The sequence below is a fragment of the Agelaius tricolor genome, unplaced genomic scaffold (assembly GCF_023055355.1).
Source record: "Agelaius tricolor isolate 1412-34295 unplaced genomic scaffold, bAgeTri1.0.p SCAF_3, whole genome shotgun sequence".
Taxonomy (NCBI): Eukaryota; Metazoa; Chordata; class Aves; order Passeriformes; family Icteridae; genus Agelaius; species Agelaius tricolor.
The window spans coordinates 3,979,628-3,999,008 of NW_027269263.1; the positions used below are offsets into that span (position 1 = coordinate 3,979,628).

Here is a 19,381-nt window from a genome sequence, read left to right on the forward strand (position 1 = left end):
TGGTGATAGCTCAAAGGATGGTCTTGGTGATCTCAGGTCTTTTCCAACCTCAGTGATTCTGTGATTCTGTGTGGTCTTGGCCCAGCAGAAGACCCTGTTTTTCAGCAGTACAGTTGCCATGCATGAGAGAGGGGTGGGAAAAGGGGCTAAGCCACCTGCCACCTTCTCACCTACCAATATCCTGAATGCCCATCACACCTAATGATAATCCCCCATCCCTGTCAGGACAGTGAGCACAAACTTGGTGCACACTGTGGAGCTGGAGCCCTCTGTGCCTCACTCACTCCCCTTCCAGGGCTGCTCAGCTCAAGCAGGTTACAGCAGGCATGACTTTCCCTGGGGAACACTGAGTTTTCTGTGTTCACTCCCCTGTCTCCCACACACATCCTCTCACCTCGTTCTCAGACTGGGTCTAGGATTTTAAACATATTAGGGTTCATATACTGGCATAAGGCTTGGATAGAAACTTTCCAGAAACTTTTCTCCTTTGGAAAAGCGTTCCACTGAAATCAACACTTTCCTACAGGAAAAGGCCAGTCTGGCAAACAGATGAAGTTCTGAGGCAGCTTTCAATAATCTGAAATGTCTTCAGTTGAAATGTCAGTCTGAAAAAAATATTTGTGTGCGAATCAAAATGGCTTGGATTTGAAACAGCACTTTTTTTCCAAATTGAAAATGTAAATTTTTTTTTAACTGATTTTTTTTTAACAAAATTGGAATATGCTAATGTTTTGTCCCACTTTGGTGTGAAAGCAAATGTCAGGAATATCAGCATTTCCTACAGGAGTGGGGAGACTTGGCCCTGGCTGCCCACCCACACAGAGGATAGGTTTGCCATTCTGCCTCTCCTTCAACTCCACTCCTCCTTCCTATCTGCCCCTGAGCCCCCCTCCAGCTGGAGATGATGATGATGATGTGCAAAGCTGTCAGGGTTGCTGTGTCTAGCAGAAGAGCAGCAGGGCCCTAGCACATGTGCTTGGAGAGGGCGAGAGGGAGGGCAACTTCCCCCCAGCCCTTCCTGCAGCCAGTGCAGGAGCCCTAGAACAAAGAAAGGTTTATCTGAAGCCCTTGTTGGAAAGATAGAGTGGCTGCCTGGATCCTGAAAGTCTCGAGGTGCTGAATATGCTGAATACTGCACATTCATGCCAGCCTCCAGCCAGCCCTAGCAGGGTGTGAGGTGTTGGCTTTGCTCAGCCTTGGGGACATTATCCCAGGCCCCCATCACCACTATCCCCTTGCTCTGTCAGAGGGTCTCTCTTATTCATTCATTCTCTTATTTCAGAAACGAGTTCTCTTCCTCACCAACGATTATTTCTTCACGGACATCAGTGGCACACCCTTCAGGTGAGCAAGGACTCGTGGTACCAATACAGTGTATCAGAAGTCTGATCAGCAGATCAGTTCCTTCTCTTCATAAATATTGCTTACAAGACGTGAGTAGAGCAGTAGGAATAAATGACTTCTTTGTTCCTGTTGCCATTAAATTATTATTTGGGGTCAATTCAAAAGGAATATTATGATTTACCTGAAATTCAGTGTCTGACAGCTATACCTTAGGTAAAGCATATTGTTTTATTTCAGAGAAATAAGACAGCTTAAATTTTCATTTCCATTGAATATGGTTTATGGTACTGGTGTATGGCTTTAAAAAAAGTCAACATTGTTATACACTGAAAATTATAAAACAGCAAATAACAAATGAAGGAAATTGTGGGGAAGAGGGGCAGGAGGGTTGGGGTTTTTTCCCCCAGCTGAAATAGTTTAAAACTGGCAGAGATTTGAGAAATGTTATCGTTGACCTGAACCTACAGTGTTGGCCAAAAAAATTGTCACCAGCAATGCCTCATAACTCTGCAGACAGGTTCCTTAGCCCCCTGTGCTGAAATCAGATCTCACTTAATCCTCTTCTGATGATGTTCTTTTCTTTAATAGCTGTGGAGGGAGTTAATGTCATTAAGGGTTGTAACTGCAGGCAATGACACCTTTCCTTGCTGACAAGCCCTCTGTTTTCCTTCTTGCCTGCAGCCTGGGTGTTGTGCTGTCCAGGGGGCACGGGGAGTACATCCTGCTGGGGAACACTTCAGTGGAAGAAGGTAGGTTAATCTGAAAGGGACAGGAGAGCCACTCTGAATGTCGCCAGTTCTCCTTCAGAGCCTCTATGTGTCTGTCTGCTTCCTCACTAATACTCCATGTTCTCTCTGGTTTCAGGTTTGCATGACCTGCTCCAGCCAGACCTGTCCTTAGCAAATGAATGGTAAGTGCAAGAAATCCTGTCAGTGACACAGGACTTTGTCATGATGTTTGGGCAAAGTTCCCAGCAATCTGGTTTGAGTTCACCACCCTCTGTGGCATAGGGAAAAAGCAGTGCTGTGCAGGTGCTGTACCTGCCAAGACCTGATTGTCTCCAGGCAATTGACTTTCCCCTCTTCCTTTGGGAGATCCCACCAAGACCTGGCACATTCCTCTCCTAAGAAACAGCTGAGATTTATCCTCAGTCTTCTGTGCTCACACTTACTTTGTTCCTCCTCACATTGCTCAGAATTGTCTTACAAAACCTACACTATGTCAGACCTGTTAGGCAATTTTGTTTCAAGCTTGGTGAGAGATTGAAATGCTTTTTTAAATCCTAGTTTATTTTTGGTTGGCATCCTTCTGAACTGTGCCTAGACCTAACTTCTAGTGAACACGGAGGTGATTTATGACCCCCATTTCAATAGCAAGCAGAACTTACAGTTTTGCTTGGTTTGGATATGAAACAGGGTGAAGCACGGCACTTTCCATTTACTGCTGTGAGGTTTGGGGTTTTCATGAACCCAACATTCAGTCCCACTCAGTCACATGAACCCAGGCTGTATCAAAGCCAAAATAACTATATTCAAGCAGCCCTGCACCCCTTCTCACCTCTCATTACGCTGTCAAGTTTCACAAGCAGCACATTTGAGACACAAACAGCGACTTCTCCTTCTTCTACTCCTGACTTCAGGTGTCAGCTTACCACACTTTACATATTCATTTCTCTTAGACTTTTCTCATAAATCACTCCTTTCAGCCCCTTTATGACTTTTAATTCTCTCTTATAACCCCTTCCTCTCCCTTGTCCTGACAATGGAGCAGTCAAAATTGGAAGCAGGATTAGAAGACTGGTTTCTTTTATAGCACAGAGCATTTCTAATACATCCTTTTACTTTTGCCAAACTGTGTCCTGAGGCTCCTGCAGTTCTGTCCCCGTGGGACAGCTTTTGTTGTCACCATATCTCACTGCAAGATCATTCCTCATTGCACACTTTGTTCCTCTGTCTCTTATTTTTTCTGCTCCTAGTCTGGTCTCATGTTGCACATGACCCTCTGCTTTTCAGGTCTCTCCATCACACTGTTATTGTCTACACAAGCACATGTACACATCTTACACAACATAACACAGGAAACTGCTGGCAGGATTTGGAACAGCTCAGTTGTGTTGTGAGCTGATGCTGGAGAGCACAGCAACCCTGCTGAGCACAGCAGTCAGCTTAATTGGTGTTTGGTTTAGTGGCAGGGTTTGACTTACAGCCACACTGTTAGCTTTAGAGTGGGCACAACATGCAGCAATGTAAAAGTGAAGACTTTGCAGACCAAGGTTTCTTGCTGACTTTCTTTTCACAGTTATTATCATCCAGAAGCCTTTGTTTTACCATGGTTTCTCTTTGCCCTTTTGCATTTGTTCTCCCCTTCCCACCAGGATTTACTGCATCACCGACATTGATCCCGACCACCGGAAGCTCAGCCAGCTGGAGGCTGTGATCCGTTTCCTCACTGGAGAGGAGCCTGACCTGGAATGTGAGTCCCAGGCACTGCAAGTGCCCTGCTGGGGTTTTCCTGTACTCTCACAAGGGAGAGGGGACTGTGACAAACTGTTTGGTCTCAGACTGAGCCCCTGTGGCACTTGCTTACACAGGCAGGACTGAACTCAAGCCCAGATCAATTCACAAGTGGAAATGAGCTGAGGATCCACCCCCTTGTCTCCATCAGAGGATTTTTTTCCATTTCAAAGCTGACACATAACTCAGCCTTATTGGAGGTCTCAGCACAGGAAATACTGGAAAGTGGAAGGTTTGAATGGAGCTTGGCAGCAGCTGCACACCGAGTTTGAGACAGAGTTACTGGCCTAGAGGGGACAATGGCAGTGGAAGCCAGGAAAAGTGCTGAGACAACTCAGTTTCCCAGGGACACCAGGCATCATCCTCCAAGGGCTCACTGTGCCCTCTGGAGAGATGGGTTTTTTCAGAACAAGGATTATTAATTTTGTTTTCCAAGCACAACAGGTAACTGATCCAAGAGAAAAAAATGGTTACAGGATTACTATCTTTCCTGCTCCCCCTGCTGCTCATCCCTTGCAGCAGGTCCCATTCTCCTGCAGCTGATAGAGCACCACTGAAGAGTGGGATCTCTATGGGGGCAGAGATGGCCAGCTGTGCACAGGAATTCCTTACAGCAGTTTGGTTTTAGGATGTCCTTCAACCCCCTCAGTTGTGCCAAGTACAAGCTTTTGTATGTAAGGCTGCACCTCAGAGGCTCAAACTTTTGGCACAAGGATGGGAATCTCTTAAAAGCAAAATCAACTGTAATCCATTAATCCTTCCTCTCTTGCACAATGTGAGCAGAGCCCTCCTGGCTGTCCTTGGAGTGGGCTGGAAAGAGGAGATGTATGCTTTGAAGAGGCCAGGGAGGAGGAAAGTTTCAGGAGAGCTGACATGAAGAAATATACAGGCTTAGAAGTGCTGTGGAGGAAAAACAAGTACAACTTGAACACGTGAATCCTAGACATGGGGGGCCTCAAGAGGGAAAGATCTCATGGTCGGGTCTGATTTTGAAGCTTGAATAACAACAACTATGGAGAGAAGGATCCTGAAATTTGTGGGAAAGAAATTTGGGAGAACTTGAGCTAAAACATTAAGGGACACCTGGGGAACATCAACCCAGAAAGTTTCAGTGCCAGAAACACTGAAATGATGGGGTGGCTCCATCTAGGACATCACTGAAAGGAGCATTTCTGGGACATGATGGTCACCATGTTCACGCAGATTAAAACAAGTAGGGCAATACAGAAACAAAGCAGGTCAAATAAATGGAGCTCTGGGGCATGTCATTTGGCACATGACAATACCTTGAACTTTCCTAATCACTTCTTAGCTCCAGTGCAAAGTGGATTAGACTGGTAGCCTGGACTGGCTTGAGCATCTGGTGAAAACCAGGACAGGAAAATGTTTTGTGACTCACAGGAAGAAAGGAGGGCTAACAGAGAAGTCAGTGAGCAAAGGGACAGAGTAGAGACCATAAAAAAGTGTCTAGTGGTTTTGAAGGGAGCTACATGAGTAGAGGGTGTTGGCTGGTATCCTCTCTACAGGATGCCCAGAGGGAAGGTCAAGGCAGGGATTTGAGGCAAAGGCTGTGGACAGCCTGCTCAATAAAGGATTCCAGTGACAGTCTAATGAATAACTTCATTTGAAAGCCTCTCACTTGCCCACACTTGTTTGGGCACCACACTTCCTCAGAGTTTGCAGGGTAACTGGTCTGATGATTATAGACATTAGGAAGAAATTCTTTACAGAAAAGGTGATCAGTTTTTGCAACAGCTGCCCAGGGAGGTGGTGGAGTCACCATCCCTGGAGGTGTTTGAGGAAAGACGTGGCACTCAGTGCTGTGGTTTGGTTGACACGGTGGTGTTGGGTCATAGGTTGGACTTGATGATCTCAGAGGTCTTTTCCAACCTCATTGATTCTGTAATTCTGTGATCTTGGCTATAACATCTGCTCCTGTGTTTTTTCCACCATCCAGGGTGTTAGGACCTCTTCTCTGCCCTGTAATGGGAGCCCTCTTTTTTGTGCCACATTGATCCATTGTCCTGGACAGGCAGATGCTCCTTACCAAGGGACTCCCTAAAACATCTAGGGAAAAACATGTCTTTCTCTCCTGATTTTTGTTGTTCTTTTTTCTCCTTAGGTGATGAGGAGTTGGTCCAGGAAGTGCTGTTTGATGCAGTGGTCACTGCCCCCATGGAGGCCTACTGGACAACACTGGCCCTCAACATGTCCTTGTAAGTGTAGGAGACATAAATATGGATAGAACACTGCTATGGGTTTATGCAGTGCCTGAAATAGTCACAAACTTCTGCACAGCATACAAGAAACTGTAGAAATAGCTCCAAAAGCTGATAGAAATAGCTCAATAGCTTTAGAAATAGCTTGAAAAGTGTCTCTTGGGAGTGAACTCCAGTAAGCTGGGCCACCTTGGGAGAGTCTTTAGTTTGGTGAAGGTTTTTCTAGTGGAGAAAAGAGAGATTGGTATTGTCTCTATTGGTGGTACCTCCAGACTGAACCTCAGGAAGATAGTGGACAGACTGGCTTCATTAAACAACTTTGTATTTTATTATTTCCAGTGAGGCACCTGTTGCTTGTGGTGTCTTGTATCATGTCACACAGATCTCCTTTCACCAGACAACGTGCTGCTTACTGATATACATGGCCACTGGACTCCTGTCCCAGTTCCTTGCATCCCTACACAAACAGAAGCTGAGCCAGTGACAATCCTGCTAAGGACACACAGTTATCAGCACAGCTTTTAAATAGCTACACCGACACACCCTCTTTAGTCACATTCTGCTATCCTGGCCATTCTCTGCATCCCTGATCCAGCCATTCTCCTTCTGCAATTCCTCTCCTGCACTTCAGCCTCATGAGAGTAGCCTGGAGCAGAGCTAGCAGGGGCAGAGGAGCTTATGGCCTACTTAAAAGAGAATGAAATAAGCAGACTTCAAAGGTTTAAATCTGAGCACAAGTCTTAAACCTGCCAGTTGTCAGCCAATTGTCCCCTGTTGCCATGAGCAGGGAGGAGCCACTATCACTCCTGGTGTAAATGGGTTATATTGCAAATGAACTTGGGACCAGGTCTCCAGATGTGGCTTCAAGTTTGAAAGGCCCTCACCCTGGATCATGGCTGTTCTTGTGAGAACTGTTTGCTTCTGCTTGTGTATTTCTGTTCCACAGGGATACTGAGGCAGGCATTGAGATGGCATTTCTGGGCACTCGGGCTGGGCTCATGAGGAGTGCCCTGTATGTGGGCTCTGAGAAGATTTCCAACAAGTAAGTCCCTAAGCTGCATTACAGGGTTTCTGTCTGTCTCTGGAGGGCCAGCATGAAACCACCACCACCCTTAGAAATGCTTTTGGGGAGACAGAATAGAAAGGAGCAACACCTTGATGGCATTAATGCTGATTCAGAGAATCAGAGTGGGGGGCCTTCGTCTTCCTGTGGTCCTTTTGAGTTTTTCTTAAAATACTGTCCCAAAGTGCAGTCATTTGAATGAAACCCTTCAACCATTCCCTGACTTCAGTCAGCTGACACAGAAAATGCCCACAGTTACTCCATATCCCCAGGACCATTTTGCAGTGCAAAGGCTCTGCACTCCAGTGCCCCAGCGACATTCCAGCTTGGCTGTGTTTGATCTTTCTGTCTCAGTTCCTCTCCCAGATTTATGCTGGTCTGCCTCTCACGCTGCCCACATGGCAGCAGCATCCCAGTGCCTTGCAGTGAGGCGTTAAGCGATGTGACTGACATCTGTCACATCCCATTCACTCTCTTGTCCTCTCCCTCAAGGCAGAAGGATGTGTGCACTGAAGGGTTTTGACATGGAAAGGGTAGTTTGCATTCTGTTGCATTTTGGATATGCATGCTGCTGTAGGAAAGGATGGGTCACAGAGGCACACCAGCAGATGGAACAGAAAGCGACCATGTGGGTGGTGGTCATTACCTTCTCAGCAGCTGTTTCACTGTCCCCAGGTTCCCCAAACATGAGTTCTATCCTCAAGCTCTGCTGTGCCTGAAAAGTGACACTCTTCATGTGTTTGAAGCAGTCTCAACAACTCAGAGTAGTCAGTCTCTGGCAACAGGGGAGAAATGCTGTGTGCTGCAGGAGGCTAATGTGATAATTCCCACTGCTCATCAGGAGCAGCATTCAGTGCTTCAAACAGTCACAGTAGAGACAGACCCCCACATATCTCACAGGAGGAGCTTCTGGAATCCCCTGAAAGGAAGGAATCCTAAATGAGGAATTATTATGTCAAAATATACAGCAAAACAAGAGTCTGAAAACAAAGGGATTTTCCAGGCAAGCTGTATGAACCTCCAGGGAAGCAAATGACCTGATTTTTATGAGGTCTCGCTTGAGCACCCACTGCCTGTCTTGTCATGCTCCCAGGACACATCCTCTTGCTTTCAGAAGCATCTCTTTGCTCAAGCACTTCAGTTCCTGCCTCTCTGGGAACCACAGAATCATAGAATTTGTTGAGGGATTGGAATGGACCTTTAAGATCACCTGTTCCCAACCCATTCTGCCATGGGGAGAGACACCTCCCACTAGACTAAGTTGCTTAAGACCTTATCCAGCCTGGCCTTGAACACTGCCAGGGCTGGGGCATCCTCAACCTCCTTTAGCAACCTGTTCTGGCTATCTTACCTAAATTTCCCCTCTTTCAGTCTGTACCTATTTCTCCTTGCCCTATCCCTGCAGTTCCTAACAGAGTCACTCTCCAGCTTCCCAGTAGCCCCCCTTCAGATACTGGAAGGTTGCTATGAGGTCTCTGCTCTGAGCATCTCCTGAAGAGATGAGCATTTACACACAGTTGTGTAAAGTTATGTTTGGGGTGTGTGGTTTGTTTTTGTAGGACACTGCCTAATCCCCTTCCCTCACCTGCTCCCCATCCCCTGCAGTAACTAATGGCCACAAGCACCTGTGCTTCCCTCGCCCACCTGCTCCCCCGGCACTGCGGCGCTGCTCGCGGGCTGTCGTTCCCGGTAACCCTTCCGTGCTGCTCGCTTCCCTCCGGCCCTGCCCGCTTCCCTCCGGCCCTGCCCTGCCCGGCCCTCAGAGCCCGCGGGCGCCCCGGCCCCACCGCCCGCCCGGGGCCGCCGCCGCGGGCCTGGCCCGGGCCAATAGCGGCACCTGGCGGCGGCCGCGGGAGGCGCGGCGGGCGCGGCCGCCCCTCAGGAGCGAGGGAGAGCCCGGCCTTGCCCCGGAGGGACAGCGGCAACACCGCCTGCCCTCGCCCGTATTAAAACCCCGGGTGGTGGGGTGTGGGCGATGCGCCCTGCCGCAGGTGTCCCACTGCGTTGCCCTGAGGAGAGCTCCGTGAGCAACGCGTTCTCTCCCGGCAGGAAATTCCTGACGCAGAAGGACAAGGAAAGCATCTTCACCATGGACCACTTCCCTCTGTGGTACCGCAGGGCGGCCGAGCATCCCCCCGGCAGCTTCATCTACAGCATTGTCTCAGAGGATGAATCAGGTAACCCCCCAGGCTAAACACGGAGCAGACAGAGGGAAAGAGAAAAAAGCTCTTTTCACACCTCGCATCCCACACGCTAGCTCCCGCCTAGTGGGAAGCGCTGGGACCTGCCCTCTTGGTGTTACCTTCACACCAGTGAGGGGCACAGAGCTCATGGCCAAGATGCTGAAAGATGAAGCTACAAGGTGTGAGGAAAGCAGTCAGGAATGAGCAATGCCTGAGGGCTACAGAGGAGGAGAAGGATGGAAATGGAAATGCACGGCTTGGGTAGATGGAAAGGTGTAGAGAGGCGGGAGCTGGGGGAGCGCAAGGTACCTGTGGGGCTGGAATACACACGACACATGAGAAGGGAACAGGAGAGGTATTGCAGAAGGAAGGAAACACAGAGATGTGGCCAGGCTTGGGAGGGAACAACATCAGCCCTGCTGGATGGCAGTAACAGCTGGCACTGGTGAGGGACCAGCCAACAGTCAGGAAGTCTAAGTTCAGAGGGTGTCATTTTTTCCATCACCACTTTCCATGACAGGAAAGGATGGGTTTGTTATAGAAGATAGTGGAGGAAAAGGGTGGAGAAGGAAGGCTGTTCCACAGCATTGGTGTCCCACACAGCAAAGTTCAAACACTAGAGGAAAGCAAGGAGTGGCTTTTCAATATCTCTTGCTTAAGGTGTTGGTTCCTGTATATTCCTGTGAATATGCAGGGCCAGCCAGGACCTTCTCAAAGGCTGGAAGAGAGCAAAAGAGCCTAAAAACAAACAAGCAAAACAAAATATTCATGTGAGACTCCTCCACACAAGGCAAAGAGCCCCTCTGTGCTCCTCCCTGGCCCCCAGCTCTCCATCTCTGTCACAGTGCTCAGCACTGTAGCTGTTAAAGCTTTTTGTGGCACAGTGGTGGGAGTCTGGTGGGTGGGAAAGCAAGTAGCAAGGAGAAGAAACCAGCCTGGGAGGCAAGAGATGAACCAGGATGTATAGGGAAAGGAATGGAAAGAGAAAATACTCAAAACCTACAAAAGCCTCTTTCTCCCCAACACCCTTACATCTCACTTAAAAAGCAAGTGTGGAGAGAGGGGGAGAGATGCCAGGAGGGACCTTTCACTCCCCTGCAAGCCATGGCATCTGCTCTTTGGAATAGAGCGTGGGTTGGAAAACCAGGGAGTGCCATCCCGTGGGACTTCCTAGGGCAGCCATTCCCAGGCCACTGTCACTGCTGGCTAAACACTGTGGTTGTGGCTTGCTGTGTCTTTCTTAGAAGTCACAACTAGTTTTGGATAAAGACTGAAGACAAGGAGCTGGCACTGTTCTTTGTGTTACATGGCCATGGGTCAGAAGCTTAAATCAAGTCCAGAACCCCACTCACCTGGAAACCTGGTGCCTGCAGGCACCTTGTAAGAAGTAGCGCTTGGCCCTGAAGACCTTGTGCCCTAAATTGTAAAGGAGATTATTAGTGTTTAGGGATAAGCAGCTGGGCTCAGAGAGACTGCCTGGGAAGAGCCAGGAAATAATTCCCAGTGCTTCTGAGACAGTGGTTTACTATAAAGCAGAGTCCAGGCCCTTCCTTGACATCTGATGAAGCAGGGCTGTCCCACATTTTAGCCAAAATAGGCCACCCAGTTTCTTATTAAATCAGATGCTGAAGTCCTCTTTTCATGTTTTCCACAAGTCCCCTGCTGTGGCAGGAGGTTTTCATGGCAGATGGGCTTCTAATCACCTAAGAAGGAAAACCCCCAACAGCTCTCTGTTGGGGAGGAAACCAGCAGGAGGTGACTGCAGGTCATCAGAATCATTTATGCACAGCACCTCCTTCCAGTGTCCAGAAGTCTCAGAATAAAAGGACAGCAGGGAAGCCTCTGCATGTCAAGTAGCACTGTTCTTGCAACCCAGATTTTTCATGTGTTAGGTGGGATTTTTTTCCTAGAGACCCTAAGTATAATTTGCTTCTTTTTCCCATCCTCAAATTAGCCATTTGAGATTCACCATTGTCCTGGTTTAGGGCAAATTTGGGAGAAAACCTCTAAAGGGATTTCCTCTAGAAAGAAAATTCAAGTGGCCCCTCTCACAACTGGTTCCAGAAAAAAAGATTTCCTTGGAGAAAAGTGGAAAAAACAGTCAAATTTTAATTTAACGGGCAAAGGATTCATCAGCACAAAAAAAAAAAAAAAAAAAAAGGCAATAATAAACAGTAAAATCTCTTGCTGCTCCAAAGAGCTGACAAACTCAGCAGGTCCCTTGGTGGGCAGTGGCTCAGCTCACTCAGTCTCTGATCAGTCCCTCCAGTGCTGGAAATGCCTCGGCCCAGGCCCGGCCCGGTGCCCACAGCTGGAGCTGCCGGTGCTCTGCTGGGTGTTCTGTCCAGAGCAGGGTTAAACAGGTCCAGGAGAAACAAAAACCACAGTGCAGGGAACTTCTCTGCCTCAGCTAGCTAAAATCTAACTAAAAGCAAAGGAGAGCCCTGTCCTGCTGTCTGTCCATACTGCAGACAACACAGTGCAGGAGCAGGAATGTGGAGGAGTGAGTGCAGTCCCCCAAACTCCATGCTTCTTCTTTCCCCCCTTTGCCCTTGGAACCAGTCTCAAAGGTGCAAAACTTATTATCCAGCATATACAGAACAGACAGTTGGGGATACAAGCATGATATAGCCAACCCAGGACAACCATAAAGGCAGGATTGTGCTCAAGGTATGTGAGCTGAATGTTTAATTCACAAAGGTTTTACTGCTTTTGACACACTTGAGCAGGTTAATCTGGCTTTGATCAAAAAATAAAAATAGTGAGAGCCTAATAGTGAGGCTAAACTGTGGTAGGCACTGAGTTGTGCTCTGGACACACCTATAATGATGAAGGCAGACATGGAAAGCAGTAACAAATGCTGGAGTTGTGGGGAAGGAAAGAATCCCTGACCCATCTGTCTAAGGAAGAGATTTCCATAGAGCATGCAAGGAGGGAACCAGGTGCAGACTACATCAATCAGACTGGCCTTTAAACTGTCCCCTGGCAGTTCCCAAAGAGGTGCCTCAGCTGAAGCTAATCTAATCACTTAAAAATATATAGAAATGGAATCTGCCACATGGAAAATTGCAGGCTGGAACAACTGCCCTGACAAGGAGAGATGGAGTTCAGTTGCTTGAGCCTAGCCAGCCATGTGATTTTAAATGCCCCATGGGAGCTCAGAGATCTGCACAGGGCTGGCAGATGTGTCACAGGACCTACAGGATGCTTAAAGCAGCAGCTCAAGGATAACTGGGAGACCCTGGGGCATAAGAGAGTTTAGGCAACAAAGTCCCAGAAGGCTTTGTTTCTAAAATGGAGTGTGTTCTGGAAGCTGCTGTGTCTGCAGTTTGTAGTGCTGGCCTGGCTTGGGTAAGGCTTAGACATAAGCCTGGCCTTTGGTGTGCAGGTGTTGTCAGAATTACCTGTCCTGCTTCTCCTCTGTCTACAGGGTTTAGATGGTGCACTGAGCAGAACAGCTCTCTGGCCTAAGAGAAGCTCTACATGCTCAAAATCAAGGAGGCCAGTCCTCCACATTTTATCACAGAATCATGGAACATTTTGGGCTGAAAGGGACCTTAAAGGTCTCTTAGTTCCACACCCCTTGCTGTGGGCAGGGATGTCTTCCCTGAGCCCAGGTTGCTCAAATCCCCCCCCCATCCAGCCTTGGAGACACTTCCTTTATGTTGAGGATGCCACTTTTATAATGAGCCATAAAGAAGAGAAAAATAAAATCTGCTCATAGCCCATTAGGCTGCTTTTGTGTCTTGAAAGATGCAGCCCTCAAAATTCTGGGATGTTTCAGAGTTGAGGAATATGTACAAACTGTCCTGGATGGGAAAATGTGGGGGCAAGCTGGTTTTGCTGCATTTTATTCCTCTCTGGGTGTGAGCTAACCAAGCCTGCTGTATTTGTGTCTTGACAGAGGGGGGTGGCCTGCCAAAAGTGGTGACAGTGAGCACGGCCGTGTCTGTGTCTGTGGATGGGAAGATGGGAATTGCTGCAGGTAGGACATTCTGGTTTCTCTTTTTATCTTGAATGAAATGGCTGCATCTTGCATTGGGTGTGGGAGCTGAGAGCTGTTAGCTTGTCATTCAAGGGAAGTGACAGGAGCCACAATAGCTTGTGGTATTGAGAACTAGGCTCAACAGAGAATAATGGAGCAGGCACTGAATGGCTGACAGGCTTCTGAAAGGGAAATGGGCTGCTTGAATGGAAGCTTCCCATCTCCAGTGCTGGTGAATTTGTGGATTGAGACTCTTTCTCTGGAGCAGAAGTAGGTTGGGAAGTCTGTGCAGGTTTAAAACATTGCAGGAAACACTTTTGGCTTTGGAACAGCTTCATATTTGTGCATACCTGTTGTTATCTCAAATGAAAAATAACTTCTGGTGGAATGGGCATGTTGCTAGAACTTCAATTCAGAACTATCGATTGCCAAACTTATTGCTGATCTGAGCTTTAAACTCCTTTTTGCAGACCTTCACTAGACTGAATCTCCTTTTGGAAAATTCATGTAGCACATTATTTCCAACAGAACCCCAAAGCTTTTGAAGATTTATCATTTTCTGTACTTATTGCTTCAGCCTTTATGGAAGTGCATTGAACTTAGAAGCAAAATAGAGCAGGCATTTACCGAAACAAACCATTATCAGTAACCCTGGCACCATATCCAACTTAACCACTCAGCATAGGAATACTGGGGTAAGAGAAGATGTGGCTCCATGGAAATTGTTTTAGACCAGCAAACAGTGACTTAAGGAAGAGGCTGATGGAACAGGTAATGGAGTTGTTATTATGAAGAGGCTGATGGAACAGGTAATGGAGTTGTTATTATATGCTGTGATGCAGAGCTTCTTGGGAAGGAATGGTTAGTGCTAATGGAGCCTTACATGGTGGAAGGAATGACTGACAGAATGGACACCACACCAAACAACAGCTTTGTTACAGGGCCACCCGTAGAGAGAAGCAGATAGGCAGGAGGCCATACAACAGATACCTTCAGATCACAGTCTGCCATTGCATTTGCCCAGGCTGGGTAGGAGACAGGGAATGTTCTTCAATACTACTAGTCAGTGAAACTATAGCAAATTAATGCTTCATCTGATGAAGCATTCCTTAGTTTCCAGGATTTCAGTAAGTTCTAGCTGACAGTGATACTCCTTAGTTATCACCTGGGCATTGAGAAAGTACTTACACGGTGAAGGAAGTGTTATGAAACAGAACATTTCACTCTTATGCTCAAAGCCAGAAAATTATTATGAAGTCTGCCCAGAGGCACCTGTGAACAGAGATGGTTTCAGCAAGTTCACATTAATAGGTGCTTGGATGATAGAAACTGCTCTCAAAACTGACATTGTTGTACCCAGCAGAAAATGAAAGAGCATTGAAACAGCACCAAGGGCCTCTGTACAGCACTGAAACATTTTTCTAAGCATTATTTTGAGAGGAGAAAATAACTTTTTTTTTAAAGAAGCTTGTTTTTCATGATCTTTTTCCTTCCCTTTCCTGACCTGTGGGTTAGAGCAGAGGCACACAAGCAGTTCATCTGTTCTGTGGTTCAAGCCCAGCTGGAAATTAAGCACCACACAGCCACTCACCCCTCCACCCTGGTGGACTGGGGAGGAGAATCAAAGTAAAGCTTTCAGTTTGAGATAAGAATAGTTTAATAATTGAAAATTAAGTAAAATACAATAATAATGGTAAATGATGATGATGTTAAAAATAATAATAATATTAGGGAAAAACAAGCAATGCAAGATGCAATTGCTCACCACCCACTGATCCATTGCTGACCTCTCTTCCCAAACCCAGACTGGTCCCTCTTCTGGGTAACTCCCTCCCATTTCTGTAGTGGGCATGATGTTCTGTGGTATAGAATGTCCCTTTGGTCAGTTCAGGTCACCTGTCCAAGCTATGGTCCCTTCCAGTTTCCTTTGTTCAGCTCCTCACTGGCAGAGCATGAGACAAGGCAAAAAGCCCTTGACTTAGGATAAACACTTAGCAAAAACCCAAAACATTCTCATTATGAATTCAAAACACAGCACTCTAACAGCCGCTGAGAAGAAATTAACTCTACCCTAGCTGAAACCAGGACAATCTGGCTCTCAGCATAAATTCAAGGAAGGAAACTTCTCAGTGGAAGCACTGGAGCAAGAACAAGTAGCAGGAGGATCTGGCCCTGACAGAGCCATTTCTCTTCTGTCAGCAGCCCTTTCCACAACCCCTGTGGAGATTTCCACCCACTCAGTTATGCTGAATACTGTCTGTGTGGACATGCTGTGAAAGGGCAGGATCCTTTGCAGAGGGTGGAGGAAACAGCAAAGGATAGGGAAACAAAACCATATTTTAAAACAATAACAATAAGGTGAAAATTCTGTCATTTTTGGAAATGATGCAGAACCAGTTTTCTCACTGGCAATCACTGAAGCTGAGACAGAGAAATGAATTTCCAATTGCTTTTGTTCCTTAAAGGTACCACGGTCCCTGTCCCCAGCAGGTACATTAGGTGACCTGGCCACAAGCATCTTCTGCTACTCTCACACATGGTGGGTGTTCTTCACTCCTGGTTTCTTATGCTTTGATGAAAACAGCCCATCTCTGATCCATGGTATGGGTGGGCTAAAGGATAGCATCAGGGCAAACACTATCACCCAGAGGGTCCAGGTTCTTCATGTCCCCAGCTGTTGTAGCCTCCACTGACTTCAGCAGGAGTGCAAGGGTTTGCTGAGGTAGGTTCCATGTGCTGGCTTGGGTGTCAGTTAATGTTTGTGGGGGGTGTTCAGGGAGGAGAAAAGTGCAATATTACCATTTGCTTTTCTAGTAGTGACTAAGGTTCATCATCTGAATCTTTCATCTAGTAGTCATTTTTAAAAAAGGGCGATAACTTGTGGTCACACTACCAATTGAAATATTATTTTTCACTTGAGGGTGTCAGCTTAGAGAGTAAGTAATCTCACTTCCTTTCCCCTCACAGTAATGCAATTATCCTGAATGACTAGATTTTAGGGGACTGTGACGGGCTGCAGTAGAAATGATGCTGGACAGAGCTGCATCACCATCCTGGGTACAGGAGATGGGTGAAGGAAGGCGAGGGAGTTTGGAGGCACACAAGAGGCAATCAAAGCAGAATGGGATGCAGATTGTTGTTATTGTTATTCTGATGGCATCAGCCCTTACTGGGATTGATACCATGATAATTTAGTCATACTAGCAGAAGTTTGGTACCCAGCACTGGTTCCCAGAAAACCAAATATCTGTGAAGATTTGTAGTTTCTGAATAAATGCAGCTACAGTTCTGTAAAAGGGGAACAACAGAGACTTTTTAAGTGCCCCTGTAAAAGAACAAGTGGTATGAACTGGCCTGTCATTCTGCCACTGATCATTACTGTCACTTGTTTGACTTGATGGTGCTTGAGGGGATTTGTAAGCACTTTGAAATGTTCACTATGCATGCAGGGAAAAATTAAGCTGCAGGATTTACAGCCATGCTCATGGGGAGGGAGCACCCCCAGTGCCCCCATGGGGAGAATGCCAGTTACAGGCAGCATTGGGCCCCTTTTTTCTGGCAGATGAATGGCAGTCCATGGCCAGGGCAGAGTAAGGCAAACTGGTAAAATCAAATGTCCAGGAAGATGACACAAGCCTGGCTGCTGTCAGGGAGTGAGGGAGCAGTCAGATGGAATTAGAGAGCTGTAGTCTGGAGGGCTGAGAGAATGGTTGGAGGGGGAAGCACAAGGGCCTCCTTCCTCCCATTTCAGTCTGTCTTAGCTCAGTGGGAAATCCCAGAATGGGTTTGAGGGGGAGTCCAAGCTGCTCCTCTTGCCATTAGAGATGCTACTCCACACTCCAGGTGGAGAGGTGGCCAAATTCAGGAGGGAAAGGAAGTGTCCTTTGCTCTGCCCTATCCTCACCCCTTTTCATCCATCCTCTCCTTCCCCCATGGGCCTGGGAGAGGTGCACAAGGGGTTCAGGGTACACACAGATTTCTTGGAGGAGCTAAGGCAGGGTACACCTGTGTGAGCTGAGTTGGTGTGGTCTCTTTGGTGGGAAGCCACACAGGCAATGCTGGCTTGACTATACCTGTTTCTTGGAATGAATATTATCTACCTGCTATATTGTGCTTTGGCACTTCAAAGCACTATGCAAACATTAAGTAATGCCTGGATGATTAATTATAATTAATTAGAAGGCAGCTGTTCTCCTGGGATGTCAGTCCAATACCTTTCACGCACACTAACTCCGTTGGAAATGAGAAATAAGGAATGGGGATGGCATTCTCCCCAAGCCATGTCCTGCCCCAGATAGCACTGTCATCTGCTCCCTCCCCTGAGTCAGTAGCCTGAGGCTTTCTGGTCCTCAGGCTGCAAGGCAGAAATCACATGGAGTTCCTGACAGAAGCTTTTTGTGATTTAAAGCCTGAGTGAAACTGCTGGAATCTGTGCAGGAGTTCAGCTGTCACTTTGGGCTGTGGATGACGTCTCTTTCATTGCCTGACCTTCTGGCTGTTCAGCTTCTGGGGCTGTCAGCTGGCTGCCAGTCCCAGCAGGGACAGGTAGGGTCAGGTCCATGGCTGTCATGTGGCAGGGATGGCAAACAGACAATGGGCCATGCACATGGTGCCCAAGAAAAAGAATCCAAATGGGCACTTGGGAGATGAGAGTTTATTTTACACAGCACTTCTCTCCTCTGTTGATATTGGAAGTAGCTGCTCTTACCAGCAGTTATTGGACCACAGTGAAATCATTATCTCATGACACCAGCAATTCATGCAGATGTATTTGGGGAGAGCTCTGGTTAAGCTCAAACCAGGGGCAGAGAAGAGAAATGTTGTCTCTGTTTTAAAGACAGAATTTTGGGACACTGAGTTATCAAGACCAGTATTTTCAGAAAAGCTCTGTACTCACAGCAGGAGCAGATTAAAAAAAAAAATTTTTTTTCAAAAGAATTTGAAACCTATCAGTCTGAAAAGTAGGTAATGGTAAGTAATTTTGCCATTTTACCTCTGCTTAAAATCCAGCCTCTGTCAGTCTGATGGAAGCTCTTAATTTGAAGAGCAATTCCTGGCCAGCTTGATGTCTCTCCATCTCTTCCTTGGTCTCCAATTTTGGCTACCTGCTGTCTGCTACCAGCAAGCAGGAACAGGAGGTGCAGGTGGCTTTTTCAGCAGGACTGTTGCTGTGGCATCTTTTCAAGCTAATCTGCACACAATTCCATATTCCTACAGTTTTGTTGTTTGGATGGATAAAACATTTCAACCTTCTCTCTGGAAAGTGACAGTAGCACCAGTAGAAGCTGTTAAAATGCATGGAAATAAGCTCTAATAGCATAAGCACCTTTTCCATGGAAATAGCTGCATATAAACTGGAGAATTAAAATTATTTCACTAGGCTTGTTCAGAAAGCAGCATTAAGATACCCATTTGAAATATGAGGATAGCTGATCTCTTGAATGTGTACTGCAGTATTCAGAAGGAGTGCTGTCCCTCTTTTTGTGCCGAAGGTTGTGCCAAAGTTATCTCAGTGCAGAGACTTCTGTGAGTCCCTGAGGCATCACCAGGTGCCTTTATGGAAATCATGGTCCCCCTGGCATGCATTTATGATGGATAAAAAGAAGGAAGACAACTCATTTTTAGCCCATCACCTGCTGTGTCTGGTCTCTGCCTGACGCCAGCCCCTTCTGGCAATCCCCAAAGCCCGAGCGGTTTCTCACGCATCCATTTGATCCAACAAAATCAGAGCCATCTGAACAGGCCGTGCCCTGGAAATGAGTCATGGGAAGTGTTAGGAACACTCCTATGGCAGAAATACTGCTGGTTTTAGTGCCACCAGCAGCTGTGCCCTCTCCACCTCTCAGCACATCTGTCTGGAGGCTGTTACCAGGGGGTACACACTTGGCTGGCCTAAGGGTTGAGATGTCAGTGTCCATGTTAGGGTGCCAAGCATCTCTTGCACTCTTCATCCCCCCCATCTGCCTGCCTGCCACTCATTGCATTCTGCTTGCACACTGAGCCTTGGGGGACACCTGTAAGCACCCAGGCTGCTTTTTGGGGTGTTTCCAGGGCACACACAAGCTGTTCCATGA

At 47.1% G+C, this 19,381-nt stretch overlaps 1 protein-coding gene across 1 annotated transcript in view; it reads left to right on the top strand.

Annotated features, from left to right (window-relative positions):
- Positions 1–19,381, top strand: part of CACNA2D4 (calcium voltage-gated channel auxiliary subunit alpha2delta 4) — a 120,595-nt gene that overhangs the window by 41,912 nt on the left and 59,302 nt on the right. The window contains exons 19-26 of the mRNA XM_071422207.1: positions 1,283–1,344; positions 2,026–2,093; positions 2,209–2,254; positions 3,719–3,816; positions 5,980–6,073; positions 7,023–7,118; positions 9,189–9,316; positions 13,227–13,307. Of these exons, the coding sequence (XP_071278308.1) occupies positions 1,283–1,344; positions 2,026–2,093; positions 2,209–2,254; positions 3,719–3,816; positions 5,980–6,073; positions 7,023–7,118; positions 9,189–9,316; positions 13,227–13,307 (673 nt within the window). The remainder of the gene's footprint in view (positions 1–1,282; positions 1,345–2,025; positions 2,094–2,208; positions 2,255–3,718; positions 3,817–5,979; positions 6,074–7,022; positions 7,119–9,188; positions 9,317–13,226; positions 13,308–19,381) is intronic.